Source organism: Populus nigra, chromosome 11 (genome assembly GCF_951802175.1).
Source record: "Populus nigra chromosome 11, ddPopNigr1.1, whole genome shotgun sequence".
Taxonomy (NCBI): domain Eukaryota; kingdom Viridiplantae; phylum Streptophyta; class Magnoliopsida; order Malpighiales; family Salicaceae; genus Populus; species Populus nigra.
Genome location: NC_084862.1, coordinates 3,176,450 through 3,202,134, shown reverse-complemented (window position 1 = coordinate 3,202,134; position 25,685 = coordinate 3,176,450). Strand labels below are relative to the sequence as shown.

The window sequence follows — 25,685 nt, the reverse complement described above, 5'->3', positions numbered from 1 at the left end:
GTAAATTGAATAGAATAGAGGGAGAGGAGGTAAACAAGTTGATGGCATTTCTGTGGACTTTATTAAATACATGGTTAGAAAACATTCTAATCGTTATCCAAAGAAAGATAATTTAGTGCAAATTTGTCCATGGAAAGTAAATAGAACTCTTACTAAAATGGGAATCTCCAAGAAATTAATACAAGATATACATACATAAAATTTCTTTGGTTTTTAGTTTACCATGAACTGAAGCGGTATCCCATAAATAATATTTGGTTGCTTGTAATTTGGTGTTCTTGAACCGAATTACTTATGAGGGTTAAATTTATAAGTTGTGTGATATGTTTATTCTTCGTATGGTTAACCATGAGGGTTAAAATTAGGTTAGAATGTTAATTAATTAGGTAAAGTTGCATTATAATGTTCATGCAAAAATTTATAAGTTCAAATTTTATTCTGAAGATTTTAATGAACAAAAGATACATTTTTTGAGATCTCAGTTAGAGCATTATTAGATTGATGTGATTCATCATAAGAGTTTTTAGAATATGTCTACCATTTCTGAATTATATCGAGGATTAGTCGAAACAAATAAGTCGCAGCTCTATCATTTGATTAATAGGTTGATTTATCTTGTTTTGACCTTACTTGTTTTCAATGCCATAACAAAATAGGTATTTTCAGTTATGAAACATGTTAAAACTATGCTTTGAAATAAAATGGAAGAGTTCTTAGCAAATTCTATGTTGATTTACATCGAACGAGAGTTTGTTGAAGATATTGATTCAGATTCGATCATAAATGAATTCTATTTCACAAAACATTAAAGGGTGCAACTTCGATAGTGTAATTAATTTTTATTTTTTTTCAATTTTATGTACTTTGAATTTTATATTTTATGTTATGTATTTGGATTAAAACTTTATTATTAACTTGACAAATTTATATATACAAATTAATGATTGATTTTGAAAAACAATTTATGTATAATTGCTTTGTAGCCCAAGGTAGGAAAAATTCATGGCTCCGCCCTTGCTTACAAATACAGACTAATCAGCTCTATTTAAAAAAAACAACCCCTTCGCCCAGAACCTGGAAAATCCTTATGATTTGTTATTGTTCACCGACACAATTGGTTTAGTTGCTGTATCTACCAAACATGCATTAGAAGCTTTTATTCTGTATTAGAATAGGAAACTTGAAAATTTATTGTAGGTTAGAAATTATGCAATCAGATGTCATATCAAAAGCTGATGTTATGGATGGGAAAATGAGATTGGCTTTTGCAGTGGAGATGAGGTCTAAAAAAAATAAAGTTATATACTGTTTGTGATGTATTCTACATAAAACTTTTTTTAAAACATTATCGATACTGAATTTGCAAAGCTTGATTTCTACGAGTAAATAATTTCTATAATTAATTATGTTTATTTTTCTATTTGTCTTTATTTCACACTAAATTGTTTGATTTAAAAACCAAGTTTGAAAAACTATATGCCGAATTGATCATATGAGAGAGCAACCTTGCTCATTACATTTATGAGCGTTGCCGCATAATTATTCTAGTCTTCTAGTATATAAATGTATTGAGAAATGTTCTTTTCCCTCATGATTAATTCAGGACATAGTTTTTCAAACTTGACCATCAAATCAAACAATTTGCTATAAAATAAATTGTAAATAAAGACACAATATAAAAATAAACATAATTAATTATAGAAATTATTTACATGTAGAAATTAAACTTTACAAATTCAATATCGATAATTTTTTTAAAAAAAGTTTTACGTAAAATGGATCACAAACATTGTAGAAATTCATTTTTTTTTCAAACCCCATCTCTACTACAAAATCTAATCGCATTTTCTCATCCATAACCTCACCTTTTGATATAACATCTGCTTGTATAATTTCTGACCTACTATAAATTTTTCACGTGTCCTATTCTAGTACAGGATAAAAGCATGTTTGGTAGAAACAACAGATAAACAAGATCCATCGATGAACAATAACAAATCATAAGTATCTTCCAGGTTCTGGGCGAGAAGGACTGTATTTTTTAAATAAAACTCATTAATCTATGTTTGTAAGAAAGATAATCTACTTTGAGGTTTCAGTTTTTAAGAAAATCAACAAAAGACTCTTACACATGTAGAAGTTTGTTTTAAAATACCATACAAATCGACCTTGAAAATGAAGAAACTGTTTTTGTAGTTTTGAAATATAGGTGGTAACAAGAAATTTTTTATCTATATAACTATCAATCCTCCGTTTAATATGAAAAAATTAATTATTTTAAAATGAGAAAATAAAACGATAAAACACACCCGAACATAAAATAAACTTGAAAACTCACTCGATCAGAAGCAAACTCATAGGAATTGAAATTAGACTTGCTTTTGCTAAAAATTCTAAAATATAACATGGTTTGTTTAAAGTATGAAAATATTTTTTTAGATAATATATTAATGGTTGATTATATTCTAAGAATGAAAGAGTTTTTTGTAGAGAGAAACAAACTATAAGACCAAGGAAAACGAGAAAGGTGGTCTCAATAGAAACAAGGGTTGGTTGTTTCATGTTATGGCGAATGAAAAGGCTATTAGTGGATAATGAAAAACAAGCTATAGATAAAAAAAAAACATGTAAAAAAGCTTATATGAGATAGAGAAGGACGCTGATATGATTACATTTCAAATGCAATGTAGACTATGTAACACAGCATTGCAACCAACATAATAGTCCATCTTAGTATCTCATTTTTTTTATAAGAGTCTGGGGTGTTTTAAATATATAGATAGAGGTTTTAATGGGTTATTAGACTACAATTTGCTATTTTAATAGGTTACTAGGAAAAAAAAAAGTATTTTATGGCCATCAAGGAAAATATATTCAAGGTCTATATGTTGTCAGCAAATTATATAATGTGCCTTGCTTATTTTAGTTTTTAGAATTTTAATATTTATGTCATCTTGATATTTAATTTTATGAATATACTATATGTTAATTAAGGTAGATGATACTAATAAACTCAACATTTTACTTCTTTCTAGAGAGACCAACTTTCCTCTTTATTTGCTCGTTTCCCTTCTTTTTATAATTTGTTCTCCACGAAAAACCCTTTCCTTCTTAGAAAACAAACAACCACGGACCTATTATCTAAAAAAACATTTTCATACTATAAACAACCCATGTTATATCTTAGACATTTTAGCAGAAGCAAGTATAAGTACAAATCCTATGAGCTTGCTTCTGATCAGGTGAGTTTTTAAGTTTATTTTTTGTTCGGGTGTGTCTTATCGTTTTATTTTCTTATTTTAAAATAATAATTATTTTTTTTACATCTTAAATAGAGGATTAATAGTTATATAGATAAAAATTTCTTATTACCACCTATATTTCACAACTACGAAAAGAGTTTCTACATTTCCAAGGTGGATTTTGTACGGTATTTTAAAACAAACTTCTATATATGTGTAAGAGTCTGTTGTTGATTTTCTTAAAAACCAAAACATCAAAGGAGATTATCTTTCTTATAAACACAGACTAATCAGTTCTATTTACAAAATACAACCCTTTAGCCCTAGAACTTGGAAGATCTTTATGATTTATTATTGTTCACTGATACATCTGGTTTATCTGCTGTATCTACCAAACATGCATTAGAATCATTTATCCTGTACTAAAATAGAAAACTTGAAAATTTATAGTAAGTCAGAAATTATGCAAGCAAATGTCATATCAAAAGCTGAGGTTATGGATGGGTAAATGAGATTAGATTTTGCAGTGGAGATGAGGTTTGAAAAAAAAAAAGTTCTACACTGTTTGTGATGCATTCTACATAAAAAAAATTTTAAAAAAATTATCGATACTGAATTTGCAAAGCTTGATTTCTACGAGTAAATAATTTCTATAATTAATTATGTTTATTTTTATATTTTATCTTTGTTTACAATTTATTTCACACCAAATTATTTGATTTAATGGTCAAGTTTGAAAAGCTATAACCTGAACTGATCATGAGGGAGAGCAATCTTGCTCATTACATTTATATGCTAGAAGACTAGAATATTTATGCAGCAACGTCCATAAATCAATATAAATGTTCTTCTACAACCTTAACTTGCTCTTTTAAATATAAGTCTTCTAGTATATAAATGTAATGAGGATGGTTGTTTTCCCTCATGATCAATTCAGGACATAGTTTTTCAAACTTGTCCATCAAATCAAACAATTTGTTGTAAAATAAATTGTAAATAAAAACACAATATAAAAATAAACATAATTAATTATAGAAATTATTTACATGTAAAAATTAAACTTTGAAAATTCAATATCGATAATTTTTTTTAAAATTTTTTTACGTAAAATGGATCACAAACAGTGTAGAAATTCCTTTTTTTTTTCAAACCCCATCTCCACTGCAAAATCTAATCGTATTTTCCCATCCATAACCTCAGCTTTTGATATGACATCTGCTTGTATAATTTCTGACCTACTATAAATTTTTCACGTGTCTTATTCTAGTACAGGTTAAAAGCATGTTTGGTAGAAACAGCAGATAAACCCGATCCATTGGTGAACAATAACAAATCATAAGTATCTTCCAGGTTTTGGACGAGGGGGGCTGTATTATTGAAATAAAACTCATTAGTCTGTATTTGTAAGAAAGATAATCTACTTTGAGGTTTTAGTTTTTAAGAAAATCAACAGCAGGCTCTTACACATATGTAGAAGTTTGTTTTAAAATACCATACAAATCCACCTTGAAAATAAAGAAACTGTTTTCGTACTTTTGAAAAATAGGTGGTAACAAGAAATTTTTTATCTATATAACTATTAATCCTCCGTTTAATATGAAAGAAAATAATTATTTTAAAATTGAGAAAATTAAAGGATAAAACACAACCGAACATAAAATAAACTTGAAAACTTACTCGATCAGAAGCAAACTCATAAAAATTGAAATTAAACTTGCTTTTGCTAAAAATTCTAAAATATAATATGGTTTGTTTACAGTATGAAAATATTTTTTTATATAATATGTTCATGGTTGTTTATATTCTAAGAATGAAAGAGTTTTTTTGTAGAGAGAAACAAACTATAAGACGAAGGAAAACGAGAAAGGAAGAAAGCTAGTCTCAATAGAAAAAAGGGTCGTTTGTTTTGTGTTATGACGAATGAAAAGGCTATTAGTGGAGAATGATAAACAAGCTATAGAGAAAAAAAACCTATGTAAAAAAGCTTATATGAGATAGAGAAGGACACTTAACTGATTACATTTCAAATGCAATGTAGACTATGTAACACAACATTGCAACCAACATAATAGTCCATCTTAGTATCTAATTTTTTTTTATAACAGTCTGGGGTGTTTTAAATATATAGATAGAGGTTTTGATGGGTTATTAGACTACACTTTGCTATTTTAATAGGTTATTAGAAAAAAAACGTATTTTATGGCCATCAAGGAAAATATATTCAAGGTCTATATGTTGTCAATAAATTATATAATGTGCCTTGCTTATTTTAGTTTTTAGAATTTTAATATTTATGTCATCCTGATATTTAATTTTATGAATATACTATATGTTAATTAAGGTAGACGATACTAATAAACTCAACATTTTACTTTCTTCTAAAGAGACCAACTTTCCTCTTTATTTGCTCGTTTCCCTTCTTTTTATAATTTGTTCTTCACGAAAAACCCTTTCATTCTTAGAAAACAAACAACCACAGACCTATTATCTAAAAAAACATTTCCATACTGTAAACAACCCATGTTATATCTTAGACATTTTAGCAGAAGCAAGTCTAAGTACAAATCCTATGAGGTTGCTTCTGATCAGGTGAGTTTTTAAGTTTATTTTTTGTTCGAGTGTCTCTTATCGTTTTATTTTCTCATTTTAAAATAATAATTATTTTTTTTGCATCTTAAACAGAGGATTAATAGTTATATAGATAAAAATTTCTTGTTACCACCTATATTTCACAACTACGAAAAGAGTTTTTACATTTACAAGGTGGATTTTGTACGGTATTTTAAAACAAACTTCTATATATGTGTAAGAGTCTATTGTTGAGTTTTTTAAAAACCAAAACATCAAAGGAGAATATCTTTCTTATAAACACCGATTAATCAGCTCTATTTACAAAATACAACCCCCTTAGCCCTAGAACCTGGAACATCTTTATGATTTGTTATTGTTCACCGATGCATCTGGTTTATCTGCTGTATCTACCAAACATGCATTAGAAGCTTTTATACTGTACTAAAATAGGAAACTTGAAAATTTATAGTAGGTCAGAAATTATGCAAGCAAATATCATATCAAAAGCTGAGGTTATGGATGAGAAAATAGGATTAGATTTTGCAATAGAGATGAGGTTTGAAAAAAAAAAATAAAGTTCTACACTGTTTGTGATGCATTCTACATAAAACGTTTTTAAAAAAATTATCGATACTGAATTTGCAAAGCTTGATTTCTACGAGTAAATAATTTCTATAATTAATTATGTTTATTTTTATATTTTATCTTTGTTTACAATTTATTTCACACCAAATTATTTAATTTAATGGTCAAGTTTGAAAGGCTATATCCTGAACTGATCATGAGGGAGAGCAACCTTGCTCATTACATTTATATACTAGAAGACTAGAATATTTATGCAGCAACGTCCTTAAATCAATATAAATGTTCTTCTACAACCTTAACTTGCTCTTTTAAATATTCAAGTCTTCTAATATATAAATGTAATGAGGAATGTTGTTTTCCCTCATGATCAACTCAGGACATAGTTTTTCAAACTTGTCCATCAAATCAAACAATTTGCTGTAAAATAAATTGTAAATAAAAACACAATATAAAAATAAACATAATTAATTATAGAAATTATTTACATGTAAAAATTAAACTTTGAAAATTCAATATCGATAAATTTTTTAAAAAAAGTTTTACGTAAAATGGATCACAAACAGTGTAGAAATTCCTTTTTTTTTTCAAACCCCATCTCCACTGCAAAATCTAATCACATTTTCCCATCTATAACCTCAGCTTTTGATATGACATCTGCTTGTATAATTTCTGACCTACTATAAATTTTTCACGTGTCGTATTCTAGTACAGGTTAAAAGCATGTTTGGTAGAAACAGCAGATAAACTCGATCCATCGGTGAACAATAACAAATCATAAGTATCTTCCAGGTTCTGGACGAGGGGGGCTGTATTTTTGAAATAAAACTCATTAGTCTGTATTTGTAAGAAAGATAATCTACTTTGATGTTTCAGTTTTTAAGAAAATCAACAACAGGTTCTTACACATATGTAGAAGTTTGTTTTAAAATACCATATAAATCCACCTTGAAAATAAAAAAAATTGTTTTCGTACTTTTAAAATATAGGTGGTAACAAGAAATTTTTTATCTATATAACTACTAATCCTCCGTTTAATATGAAAGAAAATAATTATTTTAAAATGAGAAAATTAAATGATAAAACACAACCGAACATAAAATAAACTTGAAAACTCACTCGATCATAAACAAACTCATAGAAATTGAAATTAAACTTGCTTTTGCTAAAAATTCTAAAATATAATATGGTTTGTTTAAAGTATGAAAATATTTTTTTATATAATATGTTCATGGTTGTTTATATTCTAAGAATGAAAGAGTTTTTTTGTAGAGAGAAACAAACTATAAGACGAAGGAAAACGAGAAAGGAAGAAAGCTAGTCTCAATAGAAAAAAGGGTCGTTTGTTTTGTGTTATGGCGAATGAAAAGGCTATTAGTGGAGAATGATAAACAAGCTATAGAAAAAAAAAACTATGTAAAAAAGCTTATATGAGATAGAGAAGGACACTGATATGATTACATTTCAAATGCAATGTAGACTATGTAACACAGCATTGCAACCAACATAATAGTCCATCTTAGTATCTAATTTTTTTTTTTATAACAGTCTGGGGTGTTTTAAATATATAGATAGAGGTTTTGATGGGTTATTAGACTACACTTTGCTATTTTAATAGGTTACTAGGAAAAAAAAAGTATTTTATGGCCATCAAGGAAAATATATTCAAGGTCCATATGTTGTTAACAAATTGTATAATATGCCTTGCTTATTTTAGTTTTTAGAATTTTAATATTTATGTCATCCTGATATTTAATTTTATGAATATACTATATGTTAATTAAGGTAGACAATACTAATAAACTCAACATTTTACTTCTTTCTAGAGAGACCAACTTTCCTCTTTATTTGCTTGTTTTTTTTCTTTTTATAGTTTGTTCTCCACAAAAAGCTCTTTTATTTTTTTTGAAAACAAACAACCATAAACATATTATCTAAAAAAACATTTTTATATTTAACAACCTATGTTATATCTTAGACATTTTAGCAAAAACAAGTCTAAGAACAAATCCTATGAGTTTGTTTAAAGTATGAAAATATTTTTTTAGATAATATATTCATGGTTGTTTATATTCTAAGAATGAAAGAGTTTTTTTGTAGAGAGAAACAAACTATAGGACGAAGGAAAACGAGAAAGGAAGAAAGTTGGTCTCAGTAGAAAGAAGGGTCGTTTGTTCTGTGTTATGACGAATGAAAAGGCTATTAGTGGAGAATGGAAAACAAGCTATATAAAAAAAAAACCTATGTAAAAAAGCTTATATGAGATAGAGAAGGACGCTGAATTGATTACATTTCAAATGCAATGTAGACTATGTAACACAGCATTGCAACCAATATAATTGTCCATCTTAGTATCTCATTTTTTTTTATAACAGTCTGGGGTGTTTTAAATATATAGATAGAGGTTTTGATGGGTTATTAAACTACACTTTGCTATTTTAATAGGTTACTAGAAAAAAAGAAAGTATTTTATGGTCGTCAAGGAAAATATATTCAAGGTCTATATATTGTCAACAAATTGTTTAAAGTGCCTTGTTTATTTTAGTTTTTAGAATTTTAATATTTATGTCATCCTGATATTTAATTTTATGAATATACTATGTGTTAATTAAGGTAGACAATACTAATAAACTCAACATTTTACTTCTTTCTAAAGAGACAAACTTACCTCTTTATTTGCTCGTTTTACTTTTTTTTATAGTTTGTTCTCCACAAAAAGCCTTTTCATTTTTAGAAAACAAACAACCATGAACCTATTATCTAAAAAAACATTTTCATAGTTTAAACAACCCATGTTATATCTTAGACATTTTAGCAAAAGCAAGTCTAAGTACAAATCCTATGAGTTTGTTTAAAGTATGAAAATATTTTTTTAGATAATATGTTCATGGTTGTTTATTTTTTAAAAATGAAAGAGTTTTTTGTGGAGAGAAACAAACTATAAGACGAAGGAAAACGAGAAAGGAAGAAAGTTGGTCTTAATATAAAGAAGGGTCGTTTGTTTTGTGTTATGGCGAATGAAAAGGCTATTAGTGGAGAATGAAAAACAAGCTATAGAAAAACAAAACCATGTAAAAAAGCTTATATGAGATAGATAAGGACGCTGATATGATTACATTTCAAATGCAATGTAGACTATGTAACACAGCATTGCAACCAACATAATTGTCCATCTTAGTATCTTATTTTTTTTTATAACAGTCGAGGGTGTTTTAAATATATAGATAGAGGTTTTGATGGGTTATTAAACTACACTTTGCTATTTTAATAGGTTACTAGAAAAAAAGAAAGTATTTTATGGCCGTCAAGGAAAATATATTCAAGGTCTATATATTGTCAACAAATTGTTTAAAGTGCCTTGTTTATTTTAGTTTTTAGAATTTTAATATTTATGTCATCTTGATATTTAATTTTATGAATATACTCTATGTTAATTAAGGTAGACGATACTAATAAACTCAACATTTTACTTCTTTCTAGAAAGACCAACTTTCCTCTTTATTTGCTCGTTTTCCTTCTTTTTATAGTTTGTTCTCCACAAAAAGCTTTTTCATTTTTAGAAAACAAACAACCATAAACATATTATCTAAAAAAATATTTTTACATTTTAAACAACCCATGTTATATCTTAGACATTTTAGCAAAAACAAGTCTAAGTACAAATCCTATGAGTTTTTTTAAAGTATGAAAATATTTTTTTTGATAATACATGTTATGATTATTTATATTCTAAGAATGAAAGAGTTTTTTGTGGAGAGAAACAAATTATAAGATGAAGGAAAACGAGAAAGGAAGAAAGGTGGTCTCACTAGAAAGAAGGGTCGTTTGTTTTGTGTTATTGCGAACGAAAAGGCTATTAGTGGAGAATGAAAAACAAGCTATAGAAAAAAAAAACATGTAAAAAGAGCAATTTTGCTCATTACATTTATATACTAGAAGATTAGAATAATTATGCAGGAACGTCCATAAATCAATATAAATGTTCTTCTACAACCTTAACTTGCTCTTTTAAATATTCAAATCTTCTAGTATATAAATATTCAACCTTAAATGTTCTTCTATATTTATACATTTTTATACTAGAATACTAGAAAAAAAAAAGGTACATGAGATTTTCAATGATAAAGAAATGATTATAATTAAAAAAAATATATATGCCTTGTAAAAAGCCATTATTAATTCTAATTGTTGTGGTTTATGTGTGACTAAGGTTTGACCTCAATAGAACTACAATTCGATATAAAGCAAGTATTATTATTCTAAAGCATATCAAGGATTCTAGGGCCTAATACAGAATTTAAACGAATGAGCACCATCAATACATTAACCAACACATATTTAACTATGACAGAGGTTCAATCAGCCACAAAGGCCTAGCCCTAAATCTCCTACAGTATTCACTAAATGTAATGATTACCTGGGATCTTGAGCATTGGACATGCACATAATAGAAAAGGGTGCGGCAGAAAACCGACTCCATACCTGGACCCAAGGCTCCAAACCCTGCAAATGAGCTTCTGCGCCATCATTCAAAGCATCCAAAGCAACCTTATCAACCTGAACATATTTCTCATACGTTAAATAGCTCATCTATCAGCCAACAAGACAAAACAAGATTTCTTTTAACAGAATACTGAAAACTCTTGTTCAAGATGCAATTTACTTAAATGCTCGGGAAACTTTTTCGAGAGCAGCAAATTCTCGGATAATTCGGGAACACGCCTGCTTTCCAAAGTGCTTCTGAATAGACATGACCAACTGGATCCAGATAATCTAATATTTGATTCAATATATACCAGTGTCATTCCTTTTGCTAGGATGCACTCTTGGACATCACGAGAAACAGATTTTTCTACTAAAACTACATTTGGATGGCACATTTCTATGGTCTCAATGAGAGCCCTCAGATTATCCTTTTCCTGTTTATGAGAAAATGATCAAAACAAATAGGAGCATATATATGTGATCAAAACAAATAGGAGTATAGATATGGACCACATACCTGCTCCATTGATTTAAACGATGACAATCCACTTGAAGACTGACCAAGCACGCCTTGGATCAGCAACAACCTTGGGTTCTTGTACTTAGTGGGCATGTGCTTGTGAGCAGCACGCTTTTTAAAGACCAAGCCTTTCACTACTTCACTGCAAGAAAATACAAACAAAAATGAAAAAACTTACTCAAGGATTGGAAGGTGTATAAAAGTTAACGCTACTCTGCTGACTGGCATGAATAGGTACAATAAGTAGAAGAGACTATATGAGGCTGAGGCATTAAAAATGCACAAAAATAATAAACTTAAATATATCAAAGAGATATCACCTTTCACTACGAGAACCAGTTGCAATGCATTTCACTTTCACATAGCCATCTGGATCCATTGCTTTCCGATCTATTGCTTCAGGCTTCAAAAACGAAGCAGCTTCCCATGATAAACATGTAACAATATCCACCCAACTTTCACCATCTCTCATCAGAGAGGCAACACCTGCAGTTTTAAGAAGTTGACTCACGACAGCCTTGAATTTCACGTTAACTACTTCGTCCATTGCCTTTTGTTTTTCTTCTTTGAACTTGAAGCTCCGACTGCCTTCATCCCTCGAGTAACTCAAAGAACTAGGTTTACCCCATTCTGTGCTGTCACCACACTCATCGTCATCGTCATCGATAAAAGCCACACTACCATCCAAATCATCCTCTGGATCTTCTGCTTCAGGAGGCTCCCAAACCTGCGCATCTACTTCATCATCACTGATTTGAGAAACATCATTTCCTTCGTTTGAAGATCCAACACATTTCTCAAAAGCATTATCTTTTGCTTCTTCACCGTGAAGAACCACAATTTCTCACTGTCTCTCTATCAGTTCCGTTATGACTATCCTTCAAGTTGTTTTCTGTCGCTTTAAGTAATCCATCCACTCTATTTAAAGGAGCTTCCAATCTTGAGTTGTGCAGTTGGTCATTCATCCCATAACTGAGATCCTTCTGAGCACTGCGTGCTGCTTCTTCCTCTTGATGAACCCTGATAAAAGTCAGAAGATAAATCGTTTTTAATAACAACCATCTAGTAGTATGTGACTGCACTACATTTCAAAGATGTGATACATACCCGTCATGCGAGTTTACATCGACATTAAGATCGCCTAAACAAACAGATAACAAAAGGAAAAAATCATAAGAATCATAGAACAAGATGCTAGTGTGTCACAAAAATAAATAGGTTGAATGACAATGAGAGGCAGAAATTTACTGCAGCTAGACATGAATCTATCACTGCTAGGCAACGTAGTAGTTGGACTGATCATCGGTGATATAGAATGACTCGAACCATCACGGTTCATCAAATCTGGTTCCTGCTTTTCCTGACAAAATCGGCAAGACCAAATGGGCTCTTCACCACTTTAGTTTTAAACAGCCTCCATTCTCTAGTTTCTTCTTTTCATCCTTCAACTTAGTCCGATCAGCACCACAATAATGACACATGCTACACATCCAAATCCAAAAGGAGTAAAACGGCTTAGTCTATTTCAAATAGTGTACACCCTCGATCACCTTATAGGTTCAATCACAAAATTAACTAATTCAAAATAAGTAATTATTTTCCTGGGATAGAAGACACTTTCAAATATTAAAGCAGTAGTTCAAACAAAAATGTGAATTGAAAAAAGAAAAGAAAGGAAAGGAAAAACAAGAAAGAAACACATAAATGATGTTTCCTCGTCTTTAACTAAAAACCAACGAATTTCAGATCTCTTCTACCCAAGATAGAAAAACAAAGTCTCGTAGAAAACCTCAAAAAAAATGATTTACTCCACCAAATCTCAAAGTCATGAGAAAAACTTCTCATCTAACATGAACATGAACCAAAAGGTTGCGTACAACAGGGTGTACAGACTCAAAATCTTCAGCAGGGGGCTTGGAGGGGAAAATTACAAGGAAAAAGTAAAACACATTGTTAGGGTGAAGCCAATTCTATAACAAATGAAAAGGCAGAAATATCCTTTAAATCAAGCTGTCCCAGGTGAAAGTTCTTACTACATGATGTTTTGGCGACATATATGTAGATGTTCATTTATGTCATGTATGGGAAACAGTGCAAGGTTCTAAAATTTTGGTGCAGAGAGTCACAAGACATGATCACATCGCCAGAGTCCTGCTTCCTGAGACCCTTCACGGGGACCCCGTGATGAATAAATTCTGGCAATGAGACAAGTTCCATGCCATTGCGTGTTATTAGTAGGAATCATTTAATATCCCTGCCACTTCTCTGAAGCCAGATATCTTTGCTCCACTGTGATAATAAGGGAAGGACGATCCTGAGATAAGCTGGCAAAAAACAAATCTCTTCTTTTAGTTCTTGAAGTTGTATACTCTTCTTCTTCAATATTTCTCATCGCTGTGGTGGAGCTAATAAATATAAGGATGAAAAATAAGATACGTTTCACTGGATTTTGAATCGATAGAAGGCGTATAGCAAGAATTGAGCTCTGCCATTACGCATCTATCACTGTGACAAGGAAATGGGACTCACTGCATATCCATAATAGCATCCAAACACCCAACTTTTAAACAATATAAAAAAATTCATATTAATTTATTTTCTTTTTGTAGTATGAAAAAAAATTCAATAAGAAAAAAAATTTAAAAGGAAAAAAAATGAAATATTTAAAAAAAAAATTTAAGGAAAAAAAATTAATTACCGGTGTATTGGGCGCTACTCAACTATCTGTTATTCATGATGTTACTTTAAAAAATATTTTACTTAAAAATTGTAATAGTATAAATATATTTCGTGCTTTTAACTTAACTCAAGTATTTTTACATTTGAAAAAACAATTGTTATTGACCCACCGTGGAGCGCGGGCTAATATGCTAGTTATTATATTATTACATACATTTATTTTTTAAAAAAATATAGAGATAATACTTTTTATTTTTAAAAATTATTTTTTATATCATCACATCAAAATAATACAAAAATATAAAAAATATTAATTTGAGTTAAAGAAAAAAATAAAAAAAAATTAATTTTTTTTAAAAGCATTTTTAAAACGCAAAAACAAACATGTTTTAATAAGAAAATTTAACTCAACCTCGAATGAAAAAAATATCATCACCTAATTTTTGTACAATATAAAAAAAAAGTTTTATCAATTTATTTTCTCTTTATCATATGAAAAAAAATCAATAAGAGAAAAGAAAAAAATCTAAAGAGGCAAACCTACCAGCTTTGGTTCCGACGGCCAAATCAGACCCAACAATATTTTTTGATTAAAAAACAGAAAAAACATCACCTTCTAGTGTTATAGTATCGTTCATAATATAAATATTTTATATTTATAATGTGATTCATATTACAATAAGTCTATATTCATAATAAATATACCGTATTTTTCCTGTGTGTTTTAAACTACAGTATAATAATTATTATTATTATTTGTCAATTACTTTATTTAGTTTTTAATAATATCATTTAATCTGTCTCTTTCCCCTGTCAGGAAAGCATCGACTGGCTTAATAGTACTGTGGGTGGTATAGGTGGAGCTGTGCTATTTTCTGTGATCATTCAATTCCATAATCTTCAAGTTGTTGTAGATTAAAAAAAATTGATAAGAGTATTAAGGTGGATGACTCTTATATGTTTTAATGTTTTTGAATTGTCACTAGAAAAGAATGAACTAGTTTTTGTTCGATTTTTTACCAACGATACTCTTAATAAAGTCTAAATCAAACAATAAATTTTAGGCTTTTCCACAGTGATTATTGGGCTTTAAAGATTATGGGAAAAAAGCTTGGTCAGTAGTCTAAGAAATCCTGTAAAACAAGTCTTAAGTGTGGTTTAGGAATCCTCTTATGATTAACTTAGTAATAAATTAGTAAAAATATAGAAGGATTATCGCCTTCAAGTCTGTTGTATATTATAGCGACAGCAAATAAAAATGATAAATATAGGAGGCTTTTCATGCCACTCTTTACATTGATACAGTAAGAGGCGTCAGCGTCGTGGCCGTACCTCCACTATTAACCTCGAGAACCGCAGTCCCTCGCCGTAAACCCCCGCCATATCCTCCGATCTAATACTCGTACTTAACTCCCGCTACTCGCATCCATATGCAGTAGCAAGATCCAAATGTACTAGTAAAAAGGGGTTCTTGTTCCAAATCTATAGCAGCTACAGATATTTTCTGGAGAGAGTGAAGAAAGTGAAGTGTTTTTGTGTTTCTCTCTCCAGGCTCACATCTGGTAATAACGTCGAACGCAGTGCTGGAAGAGAGAGTGCGGATAGATTTCATGAAGCACACAGTTTTCAATTATTTAGCACGACAGCACGCAATGCTGGCTAGCAAACCCGTGAAGCAATAGATTCGTTTTTTTGCTTTAAATGGCTCTTGTTTTCTGTCTCTCCGATCTGTAAAATCCTTTTTTTCTAGTTTCATCTTCTTCTTTTTCCCCTTGAACTCTTTCAAGGAAGATTTTGCACTCTTTCAAGGACGATTCTGAACTCTTTTTCCAGGAAGAATACTTGTCAGAGTAAAGAAAAGGACCAAGCAGGACGCACCTAAGGGGAAGAAAGTGACAACGGTTCTTTATAGGAAGGTTTTGGCGACATATATGTAGATGTTCATTTATGTCATGTATGGGAAACAGTGCAAGGTTGTAAAATTTTGGTGCAGAGAGTCACAAGACATGATCACATCGCCAGAGTCCTGCTTCCTGAGACCCTTCACGGGGACCCCGTGATGAATAAATTCTGGCAAGGAGACGAGTTCCATGCCATTGCGTGTTATTAGTAGGAATCATTTAATATCCCTGCCACTTCTCTGAAGCCAGATATCTTTGATCCACTGTGATAATAAGGGAAGGACGATCCTGAGATAAGCTGGCAAAAAACAAATCTCTTCTTTTATTTCTTGAAGTTGTATACTCTTCTTCAATATTTCTCATCGCTGTTGTGGAGCTAACAAGAAGCTGTTAGGTAGTGCGGTGGAAAAATATTTTTTAAAAAATTTTGATTTTTTTTATTTTGAATTAGTATGTTTTTTATATTTTTAAATTATTTTATGTACTAATTTAAAAAATAAATTTTAAAAAATAAAAATATATTATTGGCATGTTTTTTTTAGTGAAAAACACTTTAAAAAACAACAACAACCACACTTCCAAACAATCTTTAAATCCAATGATACAGTTATTTGTGTTTCTAAAAAATTTAAAGGGGAAAAAAATTTAAAAGAAAAAAGTTCAGCTATATGCTATCCATTACCGGGAAAAATAATTTATTTAAATATGGTAATATTTCAAATATATTTTTATAACCTAACTTAAATATTTTTATATTTAAAACAATAATTGTTATTAACATGTTGTGGAGCATGGGTCAATATGCTAGGTATTATATTATTACATAACAATTATTTTATAAAATATTTTTAAAAAATATATATAGTGATAATATTTTTTTATTTTAAAAAATTATTTTTTATATCATTACATCAAAATAATATAAAAACATCTAAAAATATTAATTTGTATTAAAGAAAAAAATAAAAAATTAAATTAAATTTTTTAAAAACATTTTTAAAACACAAAAACAAACATGTTTATGTTTTCTTTTTACTGTATGAAAAAAAAAATTTCATAACTTTTTCAATATAACTCAACCTTAATAAAAAAAAATATTATTAAATAAAAAAAAATGTCTCCTAACTTTTGTATAATATAAAAAAAAATCTTATAAATTTATTTTCTTTTTACTGTATGAAAAAAAAATTTAATAAAAGAAAATAAAAAAAAATCTAAAAAGACAAACTTAACAGCTTTAGATTGCCAAATCAGATCTAATAATATTTTGACTAAAAAAAAAAGATAATATCTTCTGGTATTATAGTGTCATTCATAGTGTAAATACTTTACATCTATATTGTAATCCACATTATAATAAATTTATATCCACAATAAATATATAGTATTTTTCCACGTGATTTAAACTATAGTGTAATAATTTTTATTATTTGTCAATTACTTTATTTAGTTTTTAATAATATCATTTAATCTGTCTCTTTCCCCTGTCAGGAAAGCATCAACTGGCTTAATAGTACTGTGGGTGGTATAGGTGGAGCTGTGCTATGTTCTGTGATCATTCAATTTTTTAATCTGTCTATACAGGAGATGCAGAATAGGATCGCAGAGAATCAAGAGTAAGAAAAAGCTTAATGAACTCTGTTGCTTTTAACAAAATTAAGTGAGAGCTCTGGTACTGACACATGAGGTCTGGCAAATTCTTTGGGTGTATTCGAGCTGTACTGGGTCTGGCCACTCTGTTGCCTATTTATGTTTGATGTGATCTTAATTACACATTTAATGCGGATATGGATACAGCAATGTTTATCGATATGCAGTCATCTATGAAATCATGTAGTAGATAATTAGAAGTAAAAATTTGGGATGAGGTTTGTTTTTTTCAGGTTTGTATTTTATTATTATTAATATAATGATTATTAAAGATTTATATAGTTATTAATTTAGAACTTATAAAATTAATTAAAATATATACAAGTTAATCCAAACACCCACATTAATTAATTAAAATAACAAAAAAACCCTCAATGAAACTTCAAATGTTACCTTGAAAACAAGAATTCTGTATTTGTGTGTACATGTGTGTGTGTGTGTGTGTGTGTGTGTGTGTGTGTGTATATATAATTTGTAATCATAATATACGCTAGGAGTTAAAAGAACCGAAGAGACAGATTACGAAATATTAGCGCATGAAAAGAACCAAAGAGACAAACTTTATCCTCATTGTCAGCAAGTTAAAGTATGCAAATTACAGGTGACTGGGTCCTGGGTTCTGTTAAAGTATGCAAATTACAAAAAAAAAAATTCGTTGCTTTTTTTTTAAAATTTTTTTTTATATTTTCATCTTCAATATTGATATATTTAATAATTAAACTTCATAACTTTTTTTTATTAAGCTTCATAACTTTTTTTTATTATTATTTTTTTCATGCTAGTTTATTTATAGTCATTGTATTTTTTAATTAATATTATTTAAATTTATTAAATCCAATCAAGTCAATAACCTAAATATCAATTTTTTTTTGCTTTTTTTAAAACACCTGTATCACCCTAGCATCCTATGATTTTTTACGTTAAAAACAATTGACATGAACGTTTTGGTATATTCATGAGGAATGTTTTGGACACTGACATTCAATTTTATGAGCTCACAGTTCTCACTGATGGAAAAGGCCGAATACCTCAAAATCTAAGAAAAGAAAATTAGGACTCAAAATGATTTGTGAATGGCTGCAAAGCATTCAAAAGAGGTAGAGTTTAAGTTTGTTAACTAATTGAATCCACTGACCGTAAAATGCACTGGTGTCCATGGCAGGGTTATAGAACCCAGGTTATATTTTACACCATTCGAAGCTGAAGAAGAGGAGAAAAAAATGACTTTGTAGGATAGCGGAAAAATACATACCCCCAATATAACTTGTAACTGCAAAAACTGCCTTAAGGGAAGAAGAGGCTCTACCATCTTTCTCACAGATCAGCAGGCAAGAGAAGATCAATCCTGCTTGTTACTTTCACGAGCCAGCCTAGCGCGATGTCTTAGCTCAGCCCTTTTCCACCGAACAATCATGTAACACAAGGAAAAGAGGGAGTTTATCTGCAAAAAAGATAACAGGGTCAGAATGAATAGCAGAAAAAAAATAGAAAATAGAAAATGCAAGCAGATGAAAAGGGTAACGGCAAACACCCACCAGAATAATGGTTGCAATGATAAGAAGAGGCCCAGACCAGAGTACTGAAAGAAAAAGTCCATGTGGATCAAAGTAATTCTGGCTCGCAAAGCTCCTCCAGTAGTCACCCATGACTCTATTAAGCCTCTCTGCTAAGTATACACCAGCCACTACATGACATGAAATGATTAAATGAAATCAGATATCCAAGGACTTCAGCAGTGAGAATGGAAAGTACAGTAGAAGAATACATCAATGCATGCTAGCATGAACTCAGATTCCAGGACAGAAATCACCCACAGAAATACAAGCTGATAAAAATTTTATATTGGAGAGTAAAGTGAATTAGTTCTTTTTTGGCATTGTGAACCATAAGCACTAGTTGGTCAAGTGTTAGAAAGTTGATTTTAGGAAACACTGAGTTATGACCCAAAAACTAGCTTTAAGAGTTTAAGAGTTTAGGTGACATTTGTGGCTCAATATTAATTAATTCACAAAATAAATACAGGATTCTAGAATCTAGGTAACTTTCTAACTACAAAACTGGTATTGAGTTGACAGCTCTTGAAGCCTGTAACAATAATTTTAGCAGTCGAACTTCCATAAAAGCAACACAGACAATCACAAAGTTTCTAACATTTAGAGACACACACACAGACACCAATTTAATAAGATTCACACAGTAATCATATTGCAGAATTCACACAGCAATCATATTGCAGAAAAGGTAGTTAATGATAGATTACTCCATTTACAATTTAAAATGCTAGTTCTATACTGAGAATCTTTACACAATTACATTATCATTATTGGATGGCAACACACTGTAACGCAATAGTTAACCGACTAGCATAGTACTATTAAACTGCCATTCCCATGTTGCACAACTAATACACTATGCTTAACACCCATCCACAACTTCAGAAAACAAATTAGCTTCACTAAATTCAACCAAATATTCATACAAGGCCATCAATCTTTTATCTCTCACACAGTCGCTGTTTATATGCAAGCACAATATTTTAGCCACATTACTACAGAAACCAATTGTTTATACACAAGCACAGTATTTTAGCCACATTACAAGCAAGAACCAACTCATGTCATATCATATAAGAACAAAGCAAGAAAACCCTAAAGTAACAATTGCAATTGCAATTGCCCAATACATTAAATCCCAAAATGTCCATCTAAGACCAAACAAAAAAATTAACCCGCAATTTCCAAAAATGCGCAGAACAACAAAAAAAAGCTTCAATATTTACTTAAATTTCAAAAGAAGTCCTCTTTTTTTAAAAAAAAAATCTGACAACCCATTACCGCATTCAACCCAAATTTACAGTCCCTAAATAAAAAATAAAATAAAATCTACTTCACTCACATTTACAGCATTACTACAAAATTAAGTTAAAAAAAAACTTACAAGCTACAAGGAACAGACACATCTGGAAGTTAATATGTTTCCTTGAAACAACTGTTAGTACCAGCAACACGAGATGGAATCCTATTAGCCCCATCAGCCAAGGTTCCTGTCCGAAACAAAAAATAAAAACTTCTTTTTTATTTAATTTAATCATAAAACCCCAAAAAAAGAAAAAGGAAAAGTCTTAAAAAAAGAGTACCGTCCAGTCAATGGCATGGAAGAAACCGATAAAATTATCGATGGCGGGTCGGAATCCGGATCGGAGCTCCGAGGAGAGTTTCTGGACAAGATCCGCCATTTGGTCCAAGTGAGCTTCCATTGCAGATTTCAGCTCTTCCATTTTTTTTTCCGCACTCTGCTAACACAGGATTCTAGTTCTAGCAGTGGTGATCTAGAGAGACCTACGGTAGAAGTCTATTTCTGTGACCAATTACAACTTAGATTTCGCCACGTCACGTCGCCAAGCTGATGCTGGTTTACCAGTGAAATCTTTGACGAACGACTTGTAGTTTCCAGGCACTGTACGACTTGGTAAACCCGGACTGAAGAATCCACAATCTAATGTCTGGTCTAAGACTCTAAATTAGATTTTAATTTTAATTAAAAAAAATATTACCCTAGGTAAACTTGAATAATTTCATGAGTTAACTTGTTACTTGCTGCAACTGACCAACATAATCTAAACTCAAAAATAGCACATCAAAGAATTATTTTAGAAAAAATAGTATTATTTTATTAAAAAATAAATAACCTTAACACCCGACAATTTAATAATTCAGGATTGATGACTATGATACCAGATTTTTTCATCTCAATAAAATTACTTTGTAAGAATAAGTTCTCAAATAGAATTAGTAAAAATTTTCTAAAGTATTTTTTAAATTAAAAAGTTTTGTGTGTAATGTGGTCTCTTAATCCTTAATTAGTTTAGATCAATATAATTTAAATTTATTTTACGAAACCAAGCATTGTTAAGCGTTTTAATTTTTTTTCAATATTGTTAAATCCCCTAGGCAATAAAAATAAATATACAAGTTCAATTTCAAATGAACTCAATAAAAAGGAGAGGAACTTCCTCCTTACCCATGCAATCCGGTCCTTGATGCTACCAAAACAAAAAAATTAAATATTTATTTAAATTTAAAATTTGATCCTCAAAACTTTAATTATTTTAAATTAATAAAATTAAATTTTATCCCGTTAAACAAAGCATTAACTGAGTGATGATATTTTTATAAACATTGTCAGCCCCGTATCTAGATAATTAAAATAAATTATCAAGTCCAATCACAAACTAACACATCATAAAGAAATCAAATTGAGAAAAAAAAATAAGAAATCGGATAATAACAATGTAAAAAATCAAAAAATCAATTTAAAAAAAAAACTGTAGATTATTGTTATAATCCACACGGATCTTGGAGGGTCACATTACCTTCTCAAGTTGCTTGGTTTTTTTTAAAAAAAAATTAATGTATATGTGGCAAGTTTAATCTTTCATTTTCTGCTTATGTATATACTAAAACTTGGATGTTAAATCATATGTGGAGAAGAAAATGAAAATTTTATGTGCCGTACGTGAGGTTGTAGGATTGTAGTAATATTAAAAAATTATGATATAAATATAATAAGAATATTCATGAATCGTCGTTAAAGTAGAATTCATTTATATGTCTCGCTGCTCTAACGATCCATATACATTTTTAGAGCCTTTTCGTATCATAATTTTTTAATATTTATTCTTACTCATGTTAAAAACTAAGATTTATATATAATTAAAAAATTACCTCTTAATTATAACTTGACTTGAGATTTGAACTATTATAACTTAGAATTAATTAATATTGGTCTAGCGAGGGAAGTGATTATCACAATAATTAGGATATTGCCACAAGCATATATATATATATATATATAAGTTATGAAACCGTGGCTGCGGCAGCTTTAGGCCAAATTAACAGCTTCGAAATTATACAGAAATTTTCATAATCATCTTATTAATAAATTCTTGACACTCATTGGTTTGGTTAAGCAAGATGCATGTTTTATGCAAGTTAATGCACCAAAATGCTAGGAAACGAGGTTTGCTTGGTCATCACACTTGAGATTTGTTAGTAATTTTAGGCCAAAATTAGCTTATGATCATTAAAAGGATACCATATGAATGGATAAGTTCTGGAATATTATGAGTTGGCAAAATGGCACCATCAGAAGTTTGCGGGGAAGAGAAGCTCACTCCAAAGTTGGCTTGATGACAATCATATTGAAGGCATCCACTTTCACTTTGGATTTTTCAATCCCATGAGATAATCTCTAAATATATACGTGTTATTAATTATGTATAAACTAAAATTACTAAATTCAAATCAGTTTGATAAGTGGATACACAACTTAATTGATCTGGTTCTTGGTCTATGTTTGGTTTTAAAAAAATCAATTTAAAATTGATTTGAATGTTTAATTATCAACCCTGTTAAAACCTGGTTTTATTTAAATTTTTTTAAAAAAAATTATATATCATTTTAACTAAAAAAATTGAAACAATAATATCTGAATTAACTCGGGTTAATTCATCTAATTCATAAACTAAATCTTGAGCCGGACCGAGTTTAGTGATTTTAGTATAAATTGAATCAACTTTCATGTCCAAATTAATTAGAACTTGATTTTGAGAATAGGGCAATATAATTTTTTTTTCGTTAGAGAAATGAGTGAACAATATGTACTATATAGTAGGCTAGCAAGCAAGATTTAAATTAATTTTAATCTAAATAGCACAAATTACAACATGATCATGTCAAAACTAAGTACTCTTATTTGATTCAAGTTACAAAAATCATGAATATGTTAGCTGGAAATGGGAACAACAAAGTAACTATCATGCACAACTATGCCATGCAGAGGCAGTAATTAAATACCTATCTTGCCACCCTAAAGAAATAGCTTTCCCATCATCTCTTTCAAAAACTTTAAACCCACCACAAAAATCTCCATCAAATTGAAGAGGACAATAATGAGTTCTAATTTTCAAAAGAAGCTTGGCTTGTATCAAGGACTTGGAGCTAAGTTTAATGCCTGCAAATCCATGGCCCTCCATCCTTCCTTTCCATGTTTCCATCTTGTCATATCTTGGACAGTTTGCATCATCTTTGTCGCAGTTGAGCATCCTTTTGATATCTTTACCAAGATGATTCTTTTCAATGCTTAATCTCTCTGAGCTTTCTAGAGGAAGACAATCATCTAAAGAATCAAACATTGCTGCAAAATAGTGCAAAGACTCCATGAATCTTGACAAAAAGCTTCTTGGGCTTCTGCTACCTTCTTGCTCCACCAAGACAACAATGGAGGGGTTAAGCGAATGTACTGATTTCAATGTGTCGGATATCTTCAAAGAATCGTTCAGAGTATTCAAATGAAAGACTAAATTCACAGCAACTGTTTCATTTTTCTTTTTCCTTAGGTTGAAGAGCTTAGACCCTCTTAACAACCCTTGAAACTCAAAGACTAGATTGCGAAACCCTTTCGCAAAGCTAACTAATCTACTCTCAGTTTCTTGCAATTCTTCTATTCTTCTGCCGAATCCGGTTATTCGCAGAGAAATTCGGTTGCCACTGCTTGCCTTTTCGGAGAGAGACTGTATTAAAGAAGGCCATTGAAAGCCATAGGAGACGTCAAAATCAATGACATGCAATGAACTGTTGTTATTCTCTTCTTCCTTCTCATAGGCCTCAAGGATTGCCTGGTTTGCAGTGAAATGAGCAAACTGGTAATAAGGAGACACCCTGTAAAGATCTGTGAACGCCAAGAACTCTTCTTCACATGTTGGTTCCTTCATGATCATATCATAGAAGGGAGATTTCTTGCTGAGGAGCCTTGCGGCCAATCCATCAGCAAAATAAGCAACGACCCTTTGCACCGAATCACCGGATAAGGAGACACTTTGATACAATTCTGTTAGATACTCCAAGGCTGAGCCTACATTGTTCTCGTCAAGTGCTGTGGCAGCTATAAGAAGCAAGTGAATCAAATGAAGCCCCTTGCCATTTTCTTCAACAGCTCCTTTCCTCTTATGGTCTAGTTTTAGCATTTGTTCCCTCATTTGGAGTAGCCTAAATATCTTCCCTTCACTAGAACCCTCATAGGTATTCATCAAAGGATTGAAAACATCTGCCCTTGATCTCTTTCTCTTCCTTTTCATGTCACAATTGGAGTCTGTAACAATTGCTAGGCTAAGATTCAAAAGTTCCTCTTGATCTTCCATGCCTTCCATCAATGTAAGAGAGAAATAAAGAAAAGGAATATTAAGGCAAGATGAATAAAGTTTAGGACAAGCAAAAGAAGATGGTCATGGTTGAGTTTTTATGCAAGAAACGGGGCATTGTAATAAATCATGTGGTAATATTCCAATGTGTCATTACAAGTGAATAGAACCAAAGACTAGAGGGATAAGAGATAGGATATATTTTTTTAGTTTCTCGTACCAATAAGGAAGGGAGGGACAGAAGATGGTAATCTCTTTATTCTCGAAGAATTGATGTCATAGGTCAAGAAAACATTTCGAAACGTTTCTGCTTGTCCAATGCGATGCTTGAAAATACCATAGGAATTGGAATCGTTTTTTTGGGGTCTAATTTGGTAGTTCGGAAGTTGCTATAAAAGACATCATGAAGCCGACAAAAAACAGCGGGGAAAATGGGGAATCCCAACCTACCGTCCCCGACGACTTGTCCTCTCTTTCCCTTTTCTAGATGCCATATGCATGTGTTGTTAATTTTCTTGCTTAAAATCTTGTCTTAGATTTCTTACGCACTGTAGCTTGAAAAGGGAGTTGAACTTGGACAGTACCTTAAATGTTCTAAGCTTTCTATATACATTATTATGTATTTGAATCATATATATATAATTTTTGGAAGCACTCTTCCACATTCTGGCAGGAAAATGGTAATTCACAAATTAATGTTGAATCTACCACACCTCTATACAACATAATTGCAAGCCTGATAAGCTCACAGTCTTGAATTTGAATCTTTATATTAATTGAGATTATTCATAAAATTATAATTGCAAAACATAGATATTCAAATAGAATAATATAGATTATATCTTGGAACATTACTT

At 30.4% G+C, this 25,685-nt stretch overlaps 3 protein-coding genes across 3 annotated transcripts; all 3 read right to left on the bottom strand.

The window, feature by feature from the left end:
• Nucleotides 1-10,628: 10,628 nt before the first annotated feature.
• On the bottom strand, nt 10,629-14,309 carry LOC133667843 (putative 1-phosphatidylinositol-3-phosphate 5-kinase FAB1D). Its single transcript, XM_062087518.1, has 5 exons — nt 12,649-14,309; nt 12,508-12,541; nt 11,721-12,420; nt 11,398-11,542; nt 10,629-11,314 (listed from the first exon to the last, which is right to left on the bottom strand). Exons 3-5 carry the CDS (start codon nt 11,945-11,947, stop codon nt 11,018-11,020), a joined length of 669 nt encoding a protein of 222 aa, XP_061943502.1. The 5' UTR covers nt 11,948-12,420; nt 12,508-12,541; nt 12,649-14,309; the 3' UTR covers nt 10,629-11,017.
• A 4,387-nt stretch (nt 14,310-18,696) lies between these two features.
• LOC133667842 (uncharacterized) lies at nt 18,697-21,108 on the bottom strand. The gene is made up of 4 exons (XM_062087517.1): nt 20,767-21,108; nt 20,568-20,673; nt 19,166-19,314; nt 18,697-19,071 (listed from the first exon to the last, which is right to left on the bottom strand). Exons 1-4 carry the CDS (start codon nt 20,905-20,907, stop codon nt 18,970-18,972), a joined length of 498 nt encoding a protein of 165 aa, XP_061943501.1. The 5' UTR covers nt 20,908-21,108; the 3' UTR covers nt 18,697-18,969.
• A 2,251-nt stretch (nt 21,109-23,359) lies between these two features.
• On the bottom strand, nt 23,360-25,037 carry LOC133668806 (GRAS family protein RAM1-like). The gene has a single exon (XM_062088815.1). It carries the CDS (start codon nt 24,835-24,837, stop codon nt 23,446-23,448), a length of 1,392 nt encoding a protein of 463 aa, XP_061944799.1. The 5' UTR covers nt 24,838-25,037; the 3' UTR covers nt 23,360-23,445.
• Between the last annotated feature and the right edge of the window lie 648 nt (nt 25,038-25,685).